Below are 21,678 nucleotides of genomic sequence, written 5' to 3' on the forward strand. Positions count from 1 at the left end.
TTTTGTTTGACAAATTTAGTAGAGTAACTGAGTTTCGGTTATGCCTCTACTGAGAATGTTGAACTTGAAAGAGTATGAGAAACTGTTAAACGCCTAAAATCAAAAATATTCACTTCTGTGGTTCCTTCTTTAATTGTTTAATTCTCAATATATAAACTGCTTGTTTATTGCGAATGTAAATTACTCAGCTGGGAGCTCTCTTTCTATTACATTACTTTGCTTTCCGGCTGTTCGCTCGCGGCATCTCTGCTCTCAGTTTCTAACTGTATATTTTTATTGAGCTAAATTCGACAGGCTTTCAAGTAAATCGTTTCCCCATTGCTTCATGTCTGGGGCTCTTTTTGCAGTCTCTGCTCAACGGTCGAGTAGAACAGATCACAACAATTGCAGCAGTGCGGGTAAAAATATATTGGATTTATTTATCAGCATATATTAAATCCATTTCATCATGGAGCTAAGCAAGGTGTCTGTGTCTGCGCCTGTAAGTGATAATTCGGATTAAAATTTGTGTGTGCTTGGCCTTGAAAGTGAATGTATAAGAATGAATTAATATAAAATTCGAATTGTGTGCATAAAGTTTATGTAAGTGATAAATTTTCACTCAATTTGTGGCGTCTTAAAGCAAGTTACTTATTGCTTTAATTGCAATTGTGATTTTTGACACATTTTTAAAATTCGAGCAAAGATTACAGCGAAGCAATTAAAAAGTCATTTAAGCTTGGCGGCGTTTTGTAAACGTTTTTCGATTAATTACTAACAAGCAATTTCAATTTGTCACATTTACCAACAAAAAATGTATGCTGCTGATTTATTAACTCAACTTGTTCTATCATATTTCGATTGCTAATTTATTACTTAATTGAAAATGCAAGCTAACAAGCTGAGAACGTTGTTGCATCAATCAATACATGCGGCTGGTATGAAACTCACGCTCAATTAATCAGAATTCCGACACGAGTGCTGGGCGATCCGTTAGACAAACATGGATAAAGTCAGGGGTTTCGCAAATAACCTAAAAAAACCGTATCGAACGAGCTAATCATTCGTCAATTAAATGATGTAAATTAATTCAATACTGCAGCTTGATGAATATATTTTCTTTTTTTTTTTTTTGCAAATATCGGAAACTACAAATTCAAACATAAATAGCAAGTTTTTGATTTGAAAATGCCGAAACAGAATAAATGAAACCTGTTTGACTTTTCTCAAGAATCTAACTACACACACGTTTGCATTAGGTACTTAATTATTATGTTATTTATAAAAATAATTTCCACGCCCATTGCTATTTAGATGGTGGCATGCGATTATAGGTCTTTCAACAAGTCTAAATTAACATAAGCAAATATGCATTTGAATTTATAATCCAGTCAACGTACTGTTTTATAGCTGCATAAATTATTTTATCTTATTTCTTTATTAAATTTACAAATGAGCCACATGTTATTTTTTATGATCTTTTGTTTCAGTCAGATGCAGCAAAGATGACGGAAGGCGACAGCGTGGGCGTTGGCACGCTTAAAGCTGAAAGAGCCAAGCCACAGCTACTCTATGCGATTAATGAGAATCCTGGTACCCTTTAAAGACTTGAATTTGCATAAAATAGATTTTTAAATACATTTTCATTTACAGTGTGGTATCTAAGCATCTTTTTGGCCTTTCAACATTACTTGACTATGATTGGCGCCATTGTGTCCATACCATTTATATTGACGCCAGCGCTTTGCATGTCCGATGAGGACCCCAACCGTGGCATTATAATATCTACAATGATATTCATCACTGGCATTGTAACTTACTTTCAAGCCACTTGGGGCGTGCGTTTGCCAATAGTGCAAGGTGGAACCATATCATTTCTGGTGCCTACCTTAGCTATTCTCGCCTTGCCGCAGTGGAAGTGTCCTGCGCAATCTGTGCTAGACGCTATGGATACGCAGGCGCGTGAGGAGCTGTGGCAGACGCGGATGCGTGAGTTGTCGGGTGCCATTGCAGTGTCTGCAATGGTTCAGGTTGTTCTAGGCTACACAGGTCTTGTGGGGAAGATCCTGAAATATGTGACGCCGCTAACAATTGTGCCCACTGTCTCATTGGTGGGTCTAACTCTATTCGAGCATGCCGCCGAAACGGCCTCCAAGCACTGGGGTATTGCTGTGGGGTAAGCTCACTTGTGTCTATCTTAACAGTTGAATACAGATTACTTAAGCCTAAGCTTGTTTGTTTGCTTGCAGTACCACTGGCATGTTGACTTTATTCTCGCAGATCATGTGCGATGTGTCGGTTCCTATGCCAGCCTATCGCAAGGGGCACGGCCTGGAAATACGGAAATTTCAGTTGTTTCGTTTGTTCCCCGTGCTGCTTACGATTATGATTATGTGGGGCTTGTGTGGCATACTGACTGCAACGGATGTGTTTCCCCCGTCGCATCCTTCACGCACTGATGTGCGTCTGAATGTGCTAACTAGCGCCAAATGGTTCTATGTGCCGTATCCCGGCCAATTTGGGTGGCCCTCGGTTACATTGTCCGGCGTGCTGGGCATGCTGGCTGGCGTGCTCGCGTGCACAGTGGAGTCCTTGAGCTATTATCCTACAGTCTCGCAAATGTCAGGAGCTCAAGCCCCGCCCTTGCATGCCATCAATCGTGGAATTGGCACAGAAGGTCTGGGCACGGTTCTGGCTGGACTTTGGGGCGCTGGAAATGGAACGAACACCTTTGGAGAGAACGTGGGTGCCATTGGTGTTACCAAGATTGGTTCCCGTCGCGTTATACAGTGGGCAGCTTTTATCATGGTGCTGCAGGGCGTTATAGGGAAATTTGGTGCCATTTTTATTTTAATCCCCGACTCGGTGGTGGGCGGCATATTTTGCGTTATGTTTGGCATGATTATAGCCTTTGGCTTGTCTACGCTGCAGTATGTGGACTTGCGCTCGGCCAGGAACCTTTATATACTCGGTCTGTCCATATTCTTTCCAATGGTGCTATGTCCGTGGATGCAACAACATCCGGGCGCGATTAATACGGGCAATGAGACTGTAGACTCCACGTTGTCGGTGCTCCTGGGAACAACCATACTGGTGGGTGGGCTACTGGGTTGCCTGTTGGATAACATTATACCAGGTGAGTAGCACTGCTTAAGGAGGCTGTAACTATAGAGTGCGATTTTCCTTTGTAGGCACGCCTGCTGAGCGCGGCTTGACGGAGTGGGCCAATGAGATGCCGTTGGGCGACGATAATATTAATGATGGCACGGCCACGGACTACGATTTTCCATATGGCATGAAAGCCATCAGACGCTGGAAATGGACTTACTACATACCATTTATGCCAACCTACAAGTTGCAAAAGCAAAGCTAAAAGCCAAGCTCAGAGCTGTAAATATGTACCATATGTTTATAGCAATAAAATCACATACTCTTTGTTATTTTTAAATACGATTGTTGTATTTTTGTTTTTTTATAATTTTATTATTGATTTTTAAAAACCTGTTTTGACTTTTTAACTCGCTATTCAACACTACATTTAAATTCGCTTATTGTGTGTTTGGTTTGTTTAACATTTCGCTCACATTTCGCTTACACATATTTTCTATTATTTTGCAATAACATCAATAGTTCTAGCAAACGAGAGAAACTTGCCGTTAGCTATATATTCACAAACAATAATTCAGTTCTGTTGCAAAATCAAAAGCAAAAATATAGCTAAATTATGATTTTCTTTTGTGAAAACAAATGTGTAGTTACAACTATGTGACCAAAATTTGAACGCGTTTTTTCTTTGGCTTACAAATTAATAGTCATGTATGCATGTATATTACGACTAGCACTAAATCTAAAAACCACCAAAGGAACCAAAGGCACAAACATTCGAAAAATAACGGCAGCTCGGCAGCTCCATTATTGTGCTACGTTTGATTTTTACTGAAACTCCCAACTAGTATCTAAGTATATGTGTATATATGCTATGGCCAGACTACGTATAGTCTGCGCCTTACAACTTTTGGCTATATAAAAAAATATCAAAAAGTATTTAACACTAAACCGAACTCTTTGGGTTTGTCTAGAACCTATGCTGATTGTGCTGCGACGTCTGCGCTGCTTGCAGCAACTTGCGTATGCCGCCAGCGCCACTGCTGGCGCGCGAGGATGCAGCTGACGTCGAAGAGGAGGCAGTCGTATTGGGTGGCGTAACTGCTGCTGTTGCTGTTACCTGTGTTGTTGTTGCCGCCGCCTTTTTACGTTTGGTGTAATAGCAGAAGATGCAGAAACCATTCTGCGGTGTGGTACATCAAATGTTGGTTGGACTGCGTGTGGCCGAAGAGGTGCGATAACGCGACCCAGAGCTGAAAAAGAAAACAAAAATCAAGTTAATATGGCATATATTAAATTCATTGAATTATCAATGCTTAACTTAATCCCAGTAATTCAAATAAAAATAGAATCAAAGTAAGGTGGAATTCAGAAATTCGGCAATACCAGACTCTCTACATGGAGCATAAAACAACAAGCCTGTTTTGTCTTTCAGATCAGAAGAGAGCTCCGCCTGCATATAATGGCACAGAAATCTCTACAGATTTTAGTCTAAATGTTTTTCAAAGCAAATGCTAGGAGCATATGTGAATATCCTAGGAGCGTATGTAAATAATGTGTGCCACCCCAATTGGAGTGAGGAAAGAAATAAGATGAAAGATTATAACAATTCAAAAAACAACCAATAGACGTTGTACAGAATATAAAAATGAATTTAAGTATTTCTTAAAATAAATAAGTGGACGCATTAAAGTTGGGCGCAACCAACTTTTATATACACTTTGACTAGCACACACACACGCACTCACTCACAAACACATACAGCGATATGTTCTGGGCTTAGGACCACCTATATACCAAATTTGGCCAGACTGACATGGCTATATCGACTCTGTTTGTTTTACTGATCAAGAATAATTTATGGGGTCCGCCACGCCTCCTTCTCCCTGTTACAAACATTTGCACAACTTCATAATACACTTTCCCCTTTTTTACAAAAATATCAAGGTGTATAAAAATTAAAGCAAATAGGACGCTTTCTCCATACCGTGAAATGCTGGAAGTATAATCACGCACTGGCGTGCGTGCCTCGCGTCGATGGTAGCTGGTGCCGGCTGTTGTGCTGCTGGGTGTTTCCATCAGTGACATGGTGCGGTGATCGTACGGCCGTATGGAGCGACGTCCCAACGTGGCATAGCCGTCCAGATGATTGCTCACAGCGCTGCTGGTAGCGCTGCTTGAGGGCAGCGTGCCGTTGAGCGTGTAGGAGGAGCGTCGCTTGGGGTTGTAGGTGTTGTAGTAGCCATTGGCAGCACCATTGGCGCTGGGGCTGGAACTGGAACTGCTCTTGTAGCGCATGGGCACAGAGATGGCGCTGTAGTCGTGTGGCTCGTAGCGTTTGCTATGGAACGATGGTGATGTGTTGCGTATATCGTTGAGGCTTTTGCGCGGCTTAGTGCTGCTGGTCGAGGCCGATCCTGAGGCGCTGTAATCCAGCGGTGAACGGTAGACGGGCGGTTTGAGCTCTGTGCCCACGGGACTGAGTTTGAGAGGTCGGAAAAATTGCTGCGTAATGTCCGGTGAGTGGGCGCGTGTCTCTGTCTCTGGTACATGCAGCTTGTGGCTAGAGCGCGCCTTCAGTGCCGCCTGCTGCTCGCGGTAGTAATCACGCACTGCCGAGGGACCCACAATGCTGCTGGTGCGACGCGGTTTCTGCTCGTTGAAGCGACTGTAGAAACTGCGCCGTTTGATACGATCGATGACGCTTTCATTGGGATCGGAGCTCTCCGAGCAGCGTGTGGGCGAGGAGAGTTGTGAAGCGCGCGACAGACGCGACACTGTAGGCGAGGGCGTGGCATGCAACATGTAGTTGTCCTCGGAGCAAATGGACCAGTTGTCAAAATACAGCTCCGGCTCCTCAGTGGGCGACAGAAATGTGGAAGTAGAGGCGCAGTCGTCCTGATAACTTCTCGAATCCGACGAATAGTTGGCAATGTTCTCAAACGAGGGCGTCAGCAGATTGTTGCGATTGATTTCATGCGCGGACGAGGTGCGGTAGCCAGAGGTCTGCGAGCTGCAGTTGTTGTTGGTGTTTATGGAGTTGTTGTTGGTGGCATTCTCCATGGACTGCTGGCTGGAGCTGTTGTTCGAAGAGGCGCTCTTGATGGCGCCCGGATATGGCGGCAAATTGGAGTACAAGCCGTTGCCATTGAGCAGCGCTGGATTGGTCTTGGCGCCACGGTAACTGCTGCCACCAGCAGCAGCAGCAGCAGTCGACACATTGCTGCATAGGTCCAGCATAAGTCCCTTGCGCTTCTCCTTGTTGCTGTTGCTGTTGCTACTGCTTTTGGCAACTGTTGGTGTTGCTGCGGCAGCTGCAACTGTTACCTTTGTTGTGCTCTGGCTGTTGCAGTCTGGGCAATTGCTCTCGCAATTGCAGTTGACCTCCGCCTTGGTCTTGCATACATTTTGATAAATAGGCGATGTGGGCGACGCATCCTCATCCCGCAGCTGACGCTCTATATTGCTGGTGGAGCGCGTGCTGCGCATGCGGCGCTGTTCGCTGCTCTCGCGATCGAATCGTCGCCACAGGCCGCCCAACATTTTGTTAACAGCGCCGCTTCCGCTCTGCTTACCGCTCTCGACATCGTGCAGCTGCTCCACGCTGGCCGACCTTTTAGGACTCTTACTAGTCGGAGGCTGACTGCGCGGCACGGAGCGCTCACGCAACGAGCGCAACATGCTATCAAATCTAGATCGCTTGTCCACGCGTTTTTCCTCACTGCTTGTTGTCGTCTCCGACAATTTGTCCGCATCAGATGTGAGCGCGAGCCTTTTTCGCTCCTGCTCCGGCGAACTTTGCTTCTGAGTGCAGACCAGCGCAGCACTCGACTTCTTATCCTTGTCCTTGCTCATGGCTGAGTCGCGCAGCTTTTCGAACTTTTGTCCAAGCGCATATAGCAGTCCCTTGCTGGGCTTCTTATCTGGCGATTTCTCTTTCACTTTGATAACCGGACTCGACTCCTTGGAGCTATCCGCTGGCGTTGTAGTCGTCGTGGTGGTAGCTGTGGTTGTGGGCGGCGTGCTGGTGGGCGTCACGGGCACGGGCATCGGCGGCACCAGCTTCGATTTCTTGGACACTTTGACAATGCGCTTTAAGCTTGCTGGACGCGACTCAGCCAGATCGGACTGGGCTTGCTCGGTTGTGTTGCAGTTGCTCTCTACTATGCTGGCTATGGCCACACCGCTGCGTGTTACCTTGCGTTGCTCCTTGGGCATGGTTAGTTTGCTGGCTGGATAGCTCTTGGGCCGCATTAGGCGACTCTCACGTGGCGCGGCATCCTCCGAACTGTGGGCACTGGGCAACTTTGTAGGCAATTTGCTGGGCAGCGCTATCGACGCAACGCTGTTGCTTTGCTCTGGCAGCTCTGCACTTGATTTGAGGCTGAGTGCATTGTCCTTCATGGGATAGGATTTAGGTCGCTTCAATTTGGTTTGCTTGGCTGCCGGCAGGTCCGGGGGGGTTTGCGGCTCGGCAGCAGCTTCCTCTGCTGGCTTCTTGCTTAGCTTTTTGACTTTGCGCACGAGCGTGTTGCTGGCAGTGTTTGACTCGCTGCTTTGCTCCTTGGGCTTGACTTTCCTTAGCTTTTTTATGGTGTTGGTCTCCTCGTTGGCTTCGCTCACTGCCAGCTCCGCGCTTTGTTGTTCGCTTTGCGTGCGCGCGGCAGACAACAATTGCAGCTCTTGCAGTATCTTGTTGGCCAGCTCATGTTTGTCCAATTCCGTCTCCAGCTCAGGTGCACGTGACGCGCTGCGTCGTTGCTTTGGCTGTGGCTGTGGCACTTGCTCGGGCTGTGAGCTGTCCATGAACTGTTCCATGCTTTTGTTGCGCGATTGCAGCTTGCTGGTGTCCAGCTCGTTGGGCTGAGCATTTGGCAGGCTGTGCTTGCGTCGTCGCTGCTCCGCCTGTTCCTGCCGTTCACATGACTTTTCGCGTATTTCGCGCAGCACACTTTGTGTCTCACGTTCGCGAGCACGCTCTGGTGGCTCGTCAAAGAAGTCGGGACGCAGGAAGCGCGAGATGCGGCGTTGCGAGGAGCGTCTACGCAAGGAGCTGCTGCCGTCGCTGCTGCTGGCTGGTGGCGCCGGCTGAGGCGGCGGCGACAGACAACCACTGGGTGGACGCCCCAAGGCAGCGCTGTAACGCTTCTCCGGCGACTCCTTGGAAGTGGACTTGCTCAAATAGGGCGAATAGTACTTATACTTCTCGCTTATGTCGCTGTTGTAGCTGCTGCTGCATAGCGAGGACTTGCCATAGTCGTCGCGACAGACGCTGCTGCTGCGACTCTTGGCAGCAACCGCCGCCGTAGTTTCTGTGCTGGGCACTTGACTGGGAGCGCGACTCATGCTGCGTCTGTAGATGGCTGTACTGGCCGCTGTGGTCTTGGGAGCATCGGTGAGCGTTTGCCTTTTGAGCTTGCTTTCCTCTTCCGGCTGCTCTGGCAGATAGCTGCGTCCGCTGCTCTGGCTGCGCTTGTACAGCTTCACATTGGCAGCGCCGTTGGCAGCACTGCTCTGCACACTTAGCGTGCGTGAGAGCTTGCGCGCCTGTGTGGGCGGCAGCTTGGCCAGCAGCTGTTCCTGGAAGCATTTGGGCAGCCCCGGCGTGATGCTGCCCAGAGTCTCGAGATCCTTTTTGCTGAGACGCAAACGCGACAAGTCCAAGTCCGCCAAGTCCAGTGGCTCGGTGCTACTGGCTGCACTAGCCGGCTGCTCTGCTTGCGCTGGCGCCGAACTGGGCTTGGCATGATGTCCTGTGAATAGCAGAGAGGAGAATATATGAATACGCATATGCAGCAGGCCATAGGGGACGGGCATTGGCAGCAACTTAAATGCCTAGAGGCTACTTACTTGCTGTGTGAAGTGTTTATTTTTTTTTTTTTTAGAAAATATACCTGCACTCCAATGAGGCCTCGATCCGTTGCATCTGTAAACAATTAGGCATGTCTTGCAACCAAAAGAACACTGTACTGTACTGTACTCAATGCTAGCGAGCCAGCTATAGCGCTGTGTTGTTAACTTGTTTTTGTTATTATTTGATTTGTTTTTGTAAGCAGTCTAAACACAACGATAACGAAATCAGTTCAATCTAAAAAAACAACGTGCAGTTGGTTTGGGGATAACACGAGCGAGCATAGCATACAAAAAACAAAAAAATGAAATCACAAACTTGAGTTAATTTGTCTTTACTTCAAATTGTTTACAATTCAAAATGGTTTTGTTTTTGTTTTTATTTCAGTTGCATATAAAAATAGTTAGGTTTATATGTAGTATATAGGTTTAATAAAATATTGCTTAGTTAAAATGCTTTAAGCATTTGCGCTGGAGAAACATTCCTGACTTGCTTATGTTTATGTTGTTTTTGTGACTTGTTTATAAATAAATGAACAAATGTATTAGATCACAATTTTCGAAAATTGAAAATTAAGCAGATTTTTTCGTGTTGCCTAACTTAAAAGTTTTATTTAAATTTCAATAAGCTAACTTTGAGTGTTGAGTGGTTGTTTAAAGCAAATTATGTTAAAGATTAATTTTTCGTTTTCAAAAAATTTCGGGGCAACATAAATGTGTAATTTTGCAGCCGCACAGCTATCTAAGGCTTCGCTTGATTTCGCGTTGCTGTAAATGTGGCTGTGGTGGTGCTGATGGCTTTGGCTGTCTTAATGGGTGTGGGTGTTAGCGCTGTTGTTACTGTTCTTGTTGTTGTTGTTGCTGTTCTTGCAGTGGCACTGGCGACGTTGGCAACTGTTGGCTTGTTCGCGTTGCTGTTCTTGCTGTTGATGTTGTTGTTGTTGTTAATGGTTATAACATGCTTTGTGGGCGTGGTAGTTGTTATAGTTAAACCAACTGTAAACGAAATAAGCACGACGAATTGGTATAAAAGAAGGCCAATGAACAAAAATTAAATGCACAATCTTTAGGCAAACATGTTCTTGTTGTAGTTGTATTCAATTAAATGTATTAAATGCCTGATTAAGCGGCAAACTACACACATACATATGTTAATTAATGTGAGCATGAAAAACGCAGTGCAGAAAAGAAAATAGATATTTAGTTTGCTAAATGCACCACATACTTTTCGTTGTTTTATATTTTTTCTTTTTTTTTTTTTTTGGGACATCGTATTCAAAGTTTTGGACATTTTGTTCACTCTTAGCATTGCTATTATGTTAAATTCAAAACGCACTTTTCAATTAATTAATTCTTATTGAGTTGGTTACAATATTAATGTATTTTATATTTGTATTTAAAACATTTGTAATTTGTTGCTGACAAAAAAGCCCAGAACTCATCATCATTTTCTTGCTTGGTTTGGTCTTGCTCTTGGTCTCTCATTTATTAGTTGTTATTGTTTGTTGTTGCTTTGATGGATTTTCAGCTAAAACACAGCATGAACAAAATTAACTACATTGACAAGCTTTAAATGCGTGGCGAGTGTGTGTGTGTGTGCTTGCGTTTGTGTGTATGGTTGTGTAGGTGTGTGGGCTTAGTGGTGTTATAAAAATTAACTTTTTGTACAACACAAAATTTTTCTGTTTTTGTTTTGTTTTTGCATATTAAATTAATTAAAATATAACATGAACGAGAAATTGAAAATAACTCAGACAACTTGCTTGGTTAGGCGCTTTTGTTTTATAATTATTTAAACTAAATAAATGTAAAAAAAAATTAAAAACAAATTGAAGTTAGCGGGGCCATTTGCAAAAAAACTGTACAACAATAATTAAAGAATTACTATGTATATAGTATATATGTAGGTATAAATTACAAAGAATTCTTTTGGTTGCCAAACATTTTGTTGCCAAAAAGATTTGAAAATTTTGCAACATAAACAAATTGTGTTTACGCTTTGTTGTCATCATCAATATACTGTAAATAGTTTTCAATAAAATATATTATATATTCATTGTGTTAAGTTTGTTCATCTATAGCCGCGTGTAATTTTATTGCATTTTTATTTGTTTCATATTAAGTACATTTATCAACAAACTATGTATTGCTTAACAATTTGATAACATACATTTGCATTTAACAAATTTAATTGCTTCTACGTTCCTTTATTATAGTATTATTATTATTATTATTTTGCTGAGCGCTTTTTGTCCGCGTATATTCAAAACTTTGAATACGATTTTTATAAAAAAAATATATTTGAAATGATTTATTATGGACAAAATTGCATAAGATTGTATTAATTTTAAATTAATAAAATAAAGCAAAAGAAGAGAATAATAAATATTAAATAAATAATAAAGATGTGCAAACATTACGTTGATTACAACTGTAGGTACATTTCATAGATATTTTTCTTTAGTGTTAAAACATGTATATATATATATATAATATATATATTGCATTTAACAAATATATGTGTATATATATGTATGTATAAATAAAGAGAAGAGTAAAGAGTTTTTGAATTGGCAGCGGCATTAAATGTTAATAACAAAAGGGTAATCTAGGACAGAAGGCAAGGATAAGACAGACAGAAAGATATATAGTTGAATAGCATAGATAGATATATATGTATGCATTTATGCATGTAGTTAGCAGAAGAGGCTCTAAGCACTCACAATTAAATAAATAAATCATAATTATAATAATAACAGAAAAATAGTAGAATTGTTGTTGTTTCTTGTAAGTAGAAATTGGCATAAACAAATGTAATAACTTACAGTAGACACTTAATTAATTGCTTAATTGATTGTTGAGTTGCTTTTGCTTGTTTTTTGTTTTCTATTTAAGGAGTATATATGTATGTATGATCAGGCTGCACAAACTTGTTAAGACTAAGAGTAAAATTGAGTAGATATTGACTTTATAGTTTTTTTTTTTTGCATTAAGTTTTGTTTATGTTTTTTTGTTTTTGTTTTTAGCACACATCAACAACAACTACTAAAAATGATTATACAAACATGTATATAAGTATATATATATATAAATATTGAAAATTGTAAATTATTTACGTAGCATACTTTAGAATAGATCTCGATCTCTTGTTCTTTATGTTAGCTTGTTCTTATTCATTTAGCTTTGCTTGTTTGTGTTTTGATTTTTCTTTTCGAAATCGTTCAGTTGTTTCGCTGCCGCCATCTTGTCTATGGATCTAAATATTTACTCTTTAATCTGTGATATTCACCTCTTGGCAACGTTGCGCCTGTGCGTGAAAACATTGAATCCATGTCGTTGCCCAATTCCCTGGACATGCTGTGACGCCAAGGTGCACCCAGGCCGCTGCTATTGCTGGCGCTGTTCAGGCGACTGCAAAGGAAATCGATCGTATATTAATGTAGGCCATGTTCAAGATGCTATAAGAAAGCTTTGATAGCGGACTGGCACATTACAAAAGGCAGCACGACACATGACTCTAAATCAGCAGGCCAAACTTACAGGCAGCATTTATAATCAGGCTAATTGAGCAGCCAATTGCGTATGCGTCTTGTAAGGCGTAAGCCACAAAGCAAATGTTGTCTGCAACTGAAAAGTTGGTGAGTAATTAGGGCTAAGAAGTTGCCGAGAGCTTAGCAACGCCTGCGCTGTCATTGGCCCTACTTACACTTGCTTCTTCTCAATCGTTTCAGTATAGCTATAACTGACTTGAGATCTAATCGTAATCGTAATCGTAATCGTAAGCGTTTGTTTTAGTCAATCAATGCAGCGTGTAAAGATTATGAAGCAGTGTTAATATGAGATACTAGTATGATACTAAGATTAGGGGTTAAGTCAAGTGTCGAAGTCGAGTTTAGGGGCGCACCTGCCAAATGGACTGTTCTGACCAAAGAAAGGTCGATGTCCTTGTGCCTGACGTGATATATCGGTGAGCAGACGGCTCGAATGACTCGGAAAGGCTGCAGTGAGGTCGCTATTCACGTTCATGCGATTGGTGAGCGCGCGCACCTGTCAAATGCATAAGAAATTTAATAATATATATGTATGTATGTATGTATATATGCCTGTGTATAGTTCAACTTACGCGTTGCAGCAAAGTCGAAAATAGATTTTCCGCTGTGAGTATTTCGAAGCCATCGTCATCATCCTCCTCGCCCGAACTTTGCGAGTCATTGTCTTGACTAATTTTCTTCACTGGCCTCGAGCTTCTGCAAAAAGGAGAGACCAAGAAATTGAGTTTGGCAGCTTGCAGCTTCCAGTCGAAGTTAAAGCTTGAAGTATGCAAATACCTTAATCTGTGCGGTGTGAAGAGTGATTCGTCCTCGACGCCGTCACGTGTTATCGAAGTGTTGCGCATCTTTTGGAATGGCGAACTCTCATCGAAGCCCGTCTCGCTGAGCAGTGAACTGTGCAAAGGAACAATGCAAAAAGTTGATAAATTCTCTCTCTCTGGCTGTAGCATATAGAAATGTGTAAGGCTTACCCAATGCGACGTGAGGGACGCAAACGACTGAAGGTTGTGCGACTGGAGGATGTGGTGTGAGTTGATTCGGATGGCTCAATGCTTCGCTCACGTGGCGTGATGAAGCCGCCACCCTCCATGGCAATGGGTATGATAAATTCACGTGGGCTCTTCTTGATGGGCTGCGAGTTGCCCGTGATGGTTGATTGCGATACATTCGTTGTGGTAGCCTCCGACTCGGACTCCACGGTGGACTGACGTGACAGCGAGCCAGAGCTGCGAAAGAAACATGAAATGAAAGTTCTCCCCGCTTAAGCTCTGCATAGCACAAACTTACCGCGTGGTCGTGTTCGAGTTGGTGCGTCCATAGGGCTGTTGCGGCTGCGGCTGTGTGGGTGGTCGCTGTATGGTAATAATGTGCTCTTTGGGCTCCAAGCTGGTGGCGCGCGCCTGCAGCGTCGTCTTGATGGGACTGTACGGTATGGGTCCTTCGCGTGGCGGTGCGCTGCGCAAATCTGCCACAGGATGTTGCATCTCCGTGCTAAAGCGCATGGCCGGCTGTGGCTGCTCCGCGATGCGTGGCTTTATGTCCAGCTGCACATCCGACTTGGCATTGGCATTGAGCTTGCGACGCGGCAACGTGGCCGATTTGAGCGTTATCGAGGCGGTGGAGGTCTTAACCGGCGAGCCATCGCCACCTGGTGAAGCTGCAGCAAAATATGTTCAATTAAATCTCAAATGTTGCAATTAGTTTTACGTTGCAGCGGTAACAATGAAGCGTGAAGCAAAAAAATTATATAAAACTTGAGGCGTGGTGGGGAATAAAATACAGTCAAAGGATTAAGCATGAGCGCGCGTGTGTGTGTGTGTGTGTGAGTGTGGGTTAGAGCGCGGCAATGACCAGCGGTGGGCAACTCTACAAATACAAATTGTACAACGAACGAGCAACAACAACATCGACAACAACAAACAACGTATAACGTATAACGTAAAACGCAATAACGCAACGGCAAACTAAGAGCAACAAACAAAAGTTAAGTAGCTTTTTGGTATTTTTGGTTTTTTCTTTGTGAGCCACACACAAGTAACAAGTGACGGAGAAAGCGACAGCGACAGCTGCCATCAAGTGCAGACAGACAGAAAGAGAGAGAGAGAGATAGAGAGAGAGGCGATAGGCGGTCACAGTAGGCGTGTTGTGGTGGCGCTGCCAAGACTTACATTTCAGCCACATAGCCGCAGGCAAGGCAGATGATGTATTGAGTGTGTCTTGAGCTTGATTATGAAATGGTCTCGAGCGCGAGCTGACATTGTAATTGACATTAGGCATCGTGTGGCTGTTGTTGTTGTTGTTGCTGTTGTAGCCACTGTTGCTGATGGCTTGAACTGGGGCATGGCTTTGGGCATGGGCGTACAACGGCGAGGGCGGCGGCGTAAACAAGGCGCTGCTAATGGGACGTTGTTGCTGCTGCTGCTGCTGCGGCTGTTGCCCGGTCTCCTGACAGCGCTGTTGGTACTGCAGCTGCAGCTGCTTAAACGGACTATGCGTGGGCTGAAAAATGCTGGCATTGCTGTAGGTCGTCTGCGGCTGCCAGGTGGCAGGTCGCTGTGGCATGCCACCGCCGCCAAAGAGACGCTGCTGAATGGTTTGCTTAGCGGCAGCCATTAATGCGTTTGAGCTATTGCTATTGCTATTGTTGTTGTTGTTGTTGCTACTGCTGCTGTTGCTGCTGCTGACATTGCTGTTGCTGCTGTTGTTGTTGTTGTTGTATATAAAATTGCAGCCGCCCCCAAAACCGCTGCCAAAGCCATTGCCATTACCGTTGCCAAATATCGTTGTTGGTCTGCGTATCACTAAAATTAAGATGATGATTTAATGAAAATGGATGATCATGTGTATGTGTGTGTGTGTGTGTGTGTGCGCGTGAGAAATGACTAAACAAAGTTTGCATATGTCTTATGTGTGTGTGTGTGATGCGCTGTTTACATTGTTGTTTATATTTATTGGCACGACCAAGCGAGTTGCAATTGGGTTCATTCATGTTTATATTACCAGAGAGTGAAAAAACAAGACCATAACAATATCGAAAAATCGTTGCTGGCACATACTAGCACATTTGTAAATTGGAATGGATATATTGTATTAAGCTAAGCACAAGTCACAAACCAGTCGCAGTCAAGCACAGAATTCAGTTTGGGGATGAATGTAAATAGATCTATATGAAATCTATAGAAAATTGCTGACTTTTGTATATAAAGAAAAGATGAACTATTTACGATCGATATCGAACAAATAAAAAAAAGATCCGGATCCGTTCCTTCAATATAAAATAAAAACCTAAATATCCGCTTCTCAATTAATGTGAATACAAAACAAAAATATATTTAAATTTGATTATTTTTCAAAACTTTAATCTAATCAATTTCTAATTATTTGCAATTTTAATCAATCGTTTACCAGGGAATTACCAGTACGATAATGAATTCGTATGCAGTCTTTGCTCCTGTCTTGTGTAAAAAATACACCAAATTCTTTAATTAAAACTTTCTTAATACATTTTTCCAAGCAAATGATTCCAGCTCATTGACCACATTAAATATATTGCGAAAGTTGTTAAACTATTCTAATGTCAGTTTGACAGCTCACCAGAAAGTGGCGTAGCTTAGAACGATGTTTAATCAATATATATATAAGTATATGCATATAAATTTGTGGGTATGTACGAAATCAATAGAAAAAAAGAGTTGAAGAAAGTCTTTTCTTTTTTATTACTCAAGCGTAAGTTTTAATTAATTCCCCTTTTTCGATGTCAAAAGTTTTCAATTCAATTTACGTTAATGTGTTAAAACTGTCGTACTATGAGGCGTATGCTTAATGTTAGCTTGCTTAACTGTTTGACTTGTGCCAATTGCTAATGCGCTGGATAAATATTTTATAGAGAGAACGAGACAGAGAGTATATGTGTGTGTGTGTGTGTTTGTGTTTGTATGCAAGTAGTCAACTCTTAAGCGCTGCAGGCTGAGCTTGATTTATCCATAAGCCAACTAGATCTTGTATAAGTAGATAGGAGACAAGCATGCAGTCGCTTATCAGGCACTCACCCGGTTGAATGGCATTGCCGATGATGGCGCGTGCGTTCTTCAACTTACGCTCACGGTCATCGGGGCTGAAATTGGGCTCGCTGACGCCGATGGTTTCGGTTTGGGCGCATAGCTGATCCACTTCCTTGCTGGATTCGTTTTGTGCCTGACGCAGAAGCGCTATGGAGTTCTCCATGGAGCGGCGCGCCTCGTCCAGCGATATGGAGGCCACCGAGTTCTTCGAATCACTTGACTCCAGCTGGTCAGCCACGGCGGGCGAGGCGGGTGGCGTGCCGAAGGCTTCTTGTGCTTCAGCCTCCAATGCGGCGGCGGCAGCAGCGGCCACTATTTCCTGGGCGCGTCGCTCGCCGGGCGTGGGTCCGCTTTGTGGCGTTGTATTGTTGGCCTTGCGCTCAAACTCCTTCTTAAAGCTGCCCACACTGACGCCGGGTATGCTCAACTTCTTGGGCTTCTCGGGCGGCCCAGTGGCGGCCGCTGTTGCGGCTGTGGGGGGCGGCTGGAACTTCTCTGCGGTCTCCAGTATGCGTGACTTGCGTCGCTCGGCGTTGAACTTATTCAACGTCGACTCGTCCTGCAAACTGCACTTACGCACAAAAGGCGGCGCTGACGACCCTGTGGGCGTGGCAGTGGCTGTGGCATTAGCCGCGGCCTTGCCTGTGGCGCTTTCATTGATGGCATTAACCAGATCGGCGGTCTTGTGCTTGTTGACAAACTTCTTAATCACTTTGGTCGCGTCCTTTTCCTCGGGCGTCTCGGCCACAGCGTCCAGCTTGCTGCGCGTCGCTTGGCGTGGCACAGCTGTTGGTTGGGGTTGATTGGTGGGTTGTGGCGGTGAGGCATCGCCAATGAGCTGCTCGCAAAGGTTGCTCACAAGCTGCATGTCCTGTGGCAAATAGTTGACTGTTGTGGCTGCGGATTCCGCAGACTCCACGGGCGCAGCACTCTCAGTCTCCATTGGCTGTGCAGTTGGCATCGTGAGCGTTGTGGTTGTTGCTGCTGCTGCTGCTGTTGTTGTTGTTGGTGCTGGTGGTGGTGGTGCCACAAAAGAGCTATTGGCCGGCTTGTCCTTCTTCTTGGCGGTGCTGCCGACGGCATTATCTGTGGAAACGGTGGGTTGCAGCTTGCGCTTGGTTTGCACGGGACTCTGGGCGGGCGTGATGGTGCGTGTGGGCGAGGGCATCAGTGCGGCCTCTCCTCCAGCTAGGCACAACAAACACAAGAGAGAAGAGAAGAGAAGAGAGAGAGAGAGAGAGGGCAGCGTGGTTTTAATGAGTTTTGGTTAAAATGAATACGATTTCAATTTGTTTAGTGCACTTGAGTGTCGTATTTCGGTTTAAAGTTGTATGTGGGATAAGGGAATCGGGAGCGGGAGCGGGTGCGGGGTTGGTAGACCGCATGATTTGCAGCAGTTAGTGGGTGGTAATGGGACGCATTGTTGTGTATGCCAAGTTAGTTCAGAGCACTTTCAACATAACCTAAATATTTACAAAACTCTGCGCATGGGATTGATTGGGTACTCGAACGAGGTCATATTAAGCATGATATACATATACTATATACACTCTGATTGCTATCAGTGCTAACAACTCACCAGCAACCATGTCCAGGATGCGACGCTCTGCCTCCGTGTTGGGTGGTGGCACCATATCGCGTATGGAGCCCACTGAGTGCGAGCGTTGGACACGCTCATTGGCAGCGGCCTTGGCGGCAGCAGCTGCAGCGGCGGCACCCTCGGCCGATGGCACCACCAGCTGATCGGCGGTTATGGCCGCTGGCGTGAGTGAGAGGAGCACGTCGAGGCGCACGGGTGTTTGGTTGGCCAAATCCTCGGCAAGATCCAGGCAGGAGACATTGTCGTTCTCATTCACCCACCAGTGCGAGCAAATCTGCTCGATGGTTGCTCGCTTGCGAGGACACACTGTCAGCATTTCGCGTATGAGTGTCGAGGCTCGCGAGGGCTTGCGCGGCTCGTAGTAGTCGCCCTGGCTAATCTGCTTGACCAGTCTTTTGAAATTGGAGCCATCGAAGGGCATGGAACCATAGACTAGAGTATAGAGCAGCACGCCCAGGGACCAGCAGTCAACCTCGGGTCCCTGATACGGTGTGCCCTCCACAATTTCGGGGGAGGCGTACAGCGGTGAGCCGCAAAAGGTGCCCAGCAAACGCTGATCGTCGAACACATTGGACAAGCCAAAGTCGGCAATCTGCAAGGACCCATAGACACAATTAAAAATAGGATATTAATAATGTCTATGAATTGAGTTTACCTTCGCATTGCCCTGCTCGTCGAGCAGTATGTTCTCCAGCTTCAAATCACGATGGCAAATCTTGTGCTTGTGGCAATAGTAGACAGCCGTGGCCACCTGGCGAAAGATGCGACGCGCCTCCTCCTCGCTGAGCACCTTGCGCTCGGATAGATAGTCGTAGAGCTCACCGCCAGCGGCAAACTCCATGACTAGCACCATTTTCTCGCGATTCTCGAATACTGCAGCACGGAAGGGAAACATAATTAATATGAAAATCGAATCAAATCAAATCAAATCACTCTGGCTCAATTACCTTCGTAGATGTGTATAATATTGGGATGCTGCACTGAGCTCATAATCTGAACCTCGCGTCGTATGCGCACCAGATCCGCCTCGGCCTCAATTTTGCATTTCTTGATGGTCTTGATGGCCACCTCTTGGCCCGTCTCCTTATTAATACCTAACTGCACCTTGCCGTAGGTGCCTTGTCCTAATTTCTTAATAATATCGAATCTGTTAGAAACCAAGAAGCAGAGATAGATTAGATTAGAGTTCAGTTCGTCGAGTTTGGTTCGTTGCTCCCGCACTCACCTTTGACGCAGCTTTTTGCGATGATTGTTCATTTTGACATCGCCCGTATTGGCAATGCCGCTCATGATATTGTCTATTTGATCCTGTGGTATGCCTGATGGATGCGCCGCCGCCGCCGCAGCAGCGGCAGCAGCTGCAGCAGCATCCAGGCCAGCAGCTGCTGCTGCTGCTGTTCCACTAGCAGTGCCATTTGTAGTCGTTTCCGGTTTGCTTATCACCATGGCTGCGTCCCTGTCTCCGTCTCTATCTGTGGCGCTGTTGTCCCTGCAAATTACTGCAAGAGCGTGACAAGAGGGGAGGGAAAATCGTTGTTAGCAATCAGTTCACTAGACACGAAAGCAAATATGCAGACTGCTAAAAGATACACACACACACATACAGGCAGAGACACACACACGGGACCGACTGCACTCATCCATCAAACGTTCAATCTAACGGGCAATCAATTAATTATCCACGAAACGCCAAAGCTCCGCCTGGCAAACAGACGATTGCGCTTTTCCTAGTCGTCGTCGTCGCCGTCGCCGTCGTCCAAAATCCACACTCGACCTAGTTTTTAATTATGCCCCAGGCCAGGCAACAAGCAAGGACGAGTGTGTGTGCGCTAGGATTTGTTGTTGCTACAGCTCTGCGGCATGAGTTGTGTTCAACTAAGAAAATATAAACAGCAAGAAAATATAAACCAAACATGTGCATAGTTGAAATGCTCGCTTGCTGAGTTTTTTGAGTTTAATCTCGCTGTCTGACAGTCTCATATTGAAGGCATTATTTTGAGCTTAAATATTGTTGCTGCATTAAATTAGATAAAGTGGATCTCTGTCGCTTTGTATCTGCATCTGCATCTGCATCTGCATCAACTGCAAGCAAACTCAAGTTAAGCTGTCGTAGAACAGCTGGGCAACACTTTGAAAATATTTTAATGTCATGACCAGAGACCCACATACTGCCCTACACTGTGCCAGTTTTTGCTCTGACTTTTATGCCCTGTCATGCTTAGGCGACTAACGAGCACAATTGCCAGACGGCGACGCATGCGGCATGCAACAGCAGTGGGTGGTCGGTCGCTCGGTCAGTCGGTCGGTCAAGTGTCTGGGCTTAAAGTGGTCACTTGGCCCAACACCAACAGAGTAACCTCCAAAAACTTTTCATACTCTATATACTTTTTTTGTTGTTGTGCCAGCATTTTATGGCAACTAATCTATCAGGCATTGTGCATGAGTGCATCTACAAGATACAGTATAGTTCTATATGCAGTCAACTTTTGTCAAATTACAAATAAAAGGGGCGAGGGGTAGCCTCGTTGGCAACGCTCCAATTATAAATGTGCGCTTGATGGCTACTAAATTAGAGTGTAACCACAACAAACAAATACAGATACAGATACAGCTACAGCAACAAAGAGAAACTGTGCTAAGAGCTAGACAGACAGACAGACAGACAGCAGCCAAAAACACTTCCGATTGCACTACTTGAAGCCATGTGCAGCGCTTGGCACGAGCCACACTCACACACACACACCCCATGTCTATATACGAGTTTATCTTCAAGATACAACACACACCCAGTCCACACACACACACACACACACACACATATAAATAAGTAGCCAGGCAGGCTTTGGGGGCACCACGCAGTCCGTCGTGTGCTCAATGGTTCTAAAGAAATTAATCTCGGCACGCAATTGTATTAATGCTCGTTTATCTGCGGGCATCTGGGATACTTTATTTTTCATTTCAATTTATTTGTTGTGTGTACGTGTGTGTGTGTGTGTTTTGGCGCTGCGGTGCAATGAACAGTTTTCGAAAGTGCGCTGAACTCTCGCGCGCTCGTTCTTTCAATTTGTGTATCTTGAAGATACAATAACAAAGCGTGGCGTCCAGTCTACTCGGCTGCTTGCCTGCTACAATTTTCTTTTTTGGCACACACACACACACACACTTGCAGACAGCACATGTCATGGCAGAGCTAACTACGTGCCAAGCGTGGCGTCAGTGCCCGTCGTTTTCTGCTTACGCCGTAAACCAAGACAAAGTTGCTGAAATATCTGCGTTTGCTTTTCCGTCAGCTTGGAATTTCTAGCAAGGCAAAATATTTTGCATATGTGTGTGTGTGTACATTTTGCATATGTGTGCGGAGCAACAAAAACAACAACAACAACAGGAGCAATATTATTAGATTGACATTACAAATACGCAAATGATGCTGATGCCGATGCCGATGCTGTAGCAAATATCTTGGTCAAGTCGAGCGACAAGCATTTATGAAATACCTTCATTCTCGCACTCTATACGTCTCTCAATATTTAAA

At 44.7% G+C, this 21,678-nt stretch overlaps 2 protein-coding genes across 10 annotated transcripts in view; one reads left to right on the forward strand and one right to left on the reverse strand.

Annotated features, from left to right (window-relative positions):
• The first annotated feature begins 364 nt into the window (after nucleotides 1-364).
• Nucleotides 365-3,407, forward strand: LOC108603065 (solute carrier family 23 member 2). Its single transcript, XM_017991511.1, has 5 exons — nucleotides 365-481; nucleotides 1,470-1,572; nucleotides 1,633-2,155; nucleotides 2,229-3,115; nucleotides 3,171-3,407. Exons 1-5 carry the CDS (start codon nucleotides 449-451, stop codon nucleotides 3,350-3,352), a joined length of 1,728 nt encoding a protein of 575 aa, XP_017847000.1. The 5' UTR covers nucleotides 365-448; the 3' UTR covers nucleotides 3,353-3,407.
• Nucleotides 3,408-3,447: 40 nt separating this feature from the next.
• The window catches only part of LOC108603064 (serine/threonine-protein kinase par-1), a 38,475-nt gene continuing 20,244 nt past the window's right edge, over nucleotides 3,448-21,678 (reverse strand). For 4 of the 9 annotated variants that reach the window (XM_017991506.2, XM_017991502.2, XM_017991507.2 and 1 more), the window contains 14 exons: nucleotides 19,372-19,645; nucleotides 19,094-19,293; nucleotides 18,802-19,019; nucleotides 18,126-18,738; nucleotides 16,535-17,734; nucleotides 14,654-15,286; nucleotides 13,773-14,142; nucleotides 13,457-13,711; nucleotides 13,263-13,379; nucleotides 13,058-13,181; nucleotides 12,839-12,981; nucleotides 12,224-12,345; nucleotides 5,072-8,837; nucleotides 3,448-4,337 (listed from right to left, as the gene is read on the reverse strand). In XM_017991506.2, the coding sequence (XP_017846995.1) occupies nucleotides 4,283-4,337; nucleotides 5,072-8,837; nucleotides 12,224-12,345; nucleotides 12,839-12,981; nucleotides 13,058-13,181; nucleotides 13,263-13,379; nucleotides 13,457-13,711; nucleotides 13,773-14,142; nucleotides 14,654-15,286; nucleotides 16,535-17,734; nucleotides 18,126-18,738; nucleotides 18,802-19,019; nucleotides 19,094-19,293; nucleotides 19,372-19,592 (8,037 nt within the window). In that variant the 5' untranslated portion in view covers nucleotides 19,593-19,645 and the 3' untranslated portion in view covers nucleotides 3,448-4,282. Of the gene's footprint in view, nucleotides 4,338-5,071; nucleotides 8,838-9,331; nucleotides 9,931-12,059; nucleotides 12,346-12,838; nucleotides 12,982-13,057; nucleotides 13,182-13,262; nucleotides 13,380-13,456; nucleotides 13,712-13,772; nucleotides 14,143-14,653; nucleotides 15,287-16,534; nucleotides 17,735-18,125; nucleotides 18,739-18,801; nucleotides 19,020-19,093; nucleotides 19,294-19,371; nucleotides 19,646-19,740; nucleotides 20,004-21,678 lie in introns of those variants that run through there. The other 5 variants (XM_017991504.2, XM_017991503.2, XM_017991508.2 and 2 more) reach the window with 5 other exon arrangements.

This window comes from Drosophila busckii, chromosome 3R, assembly GCF_011750605.1.
Source record: "Drosophila busckii strain San Diego stock center, stock number 13000-0081.31 chromosome 3R, ASM1175060v1, whole genome shotgun sequence".
Lineage (NCBI taxonomy): Eukaryota > Metazoa > Arthropoda > Insecta > Diptera > Drosophilidae > Drosophila > Drosophila busckii.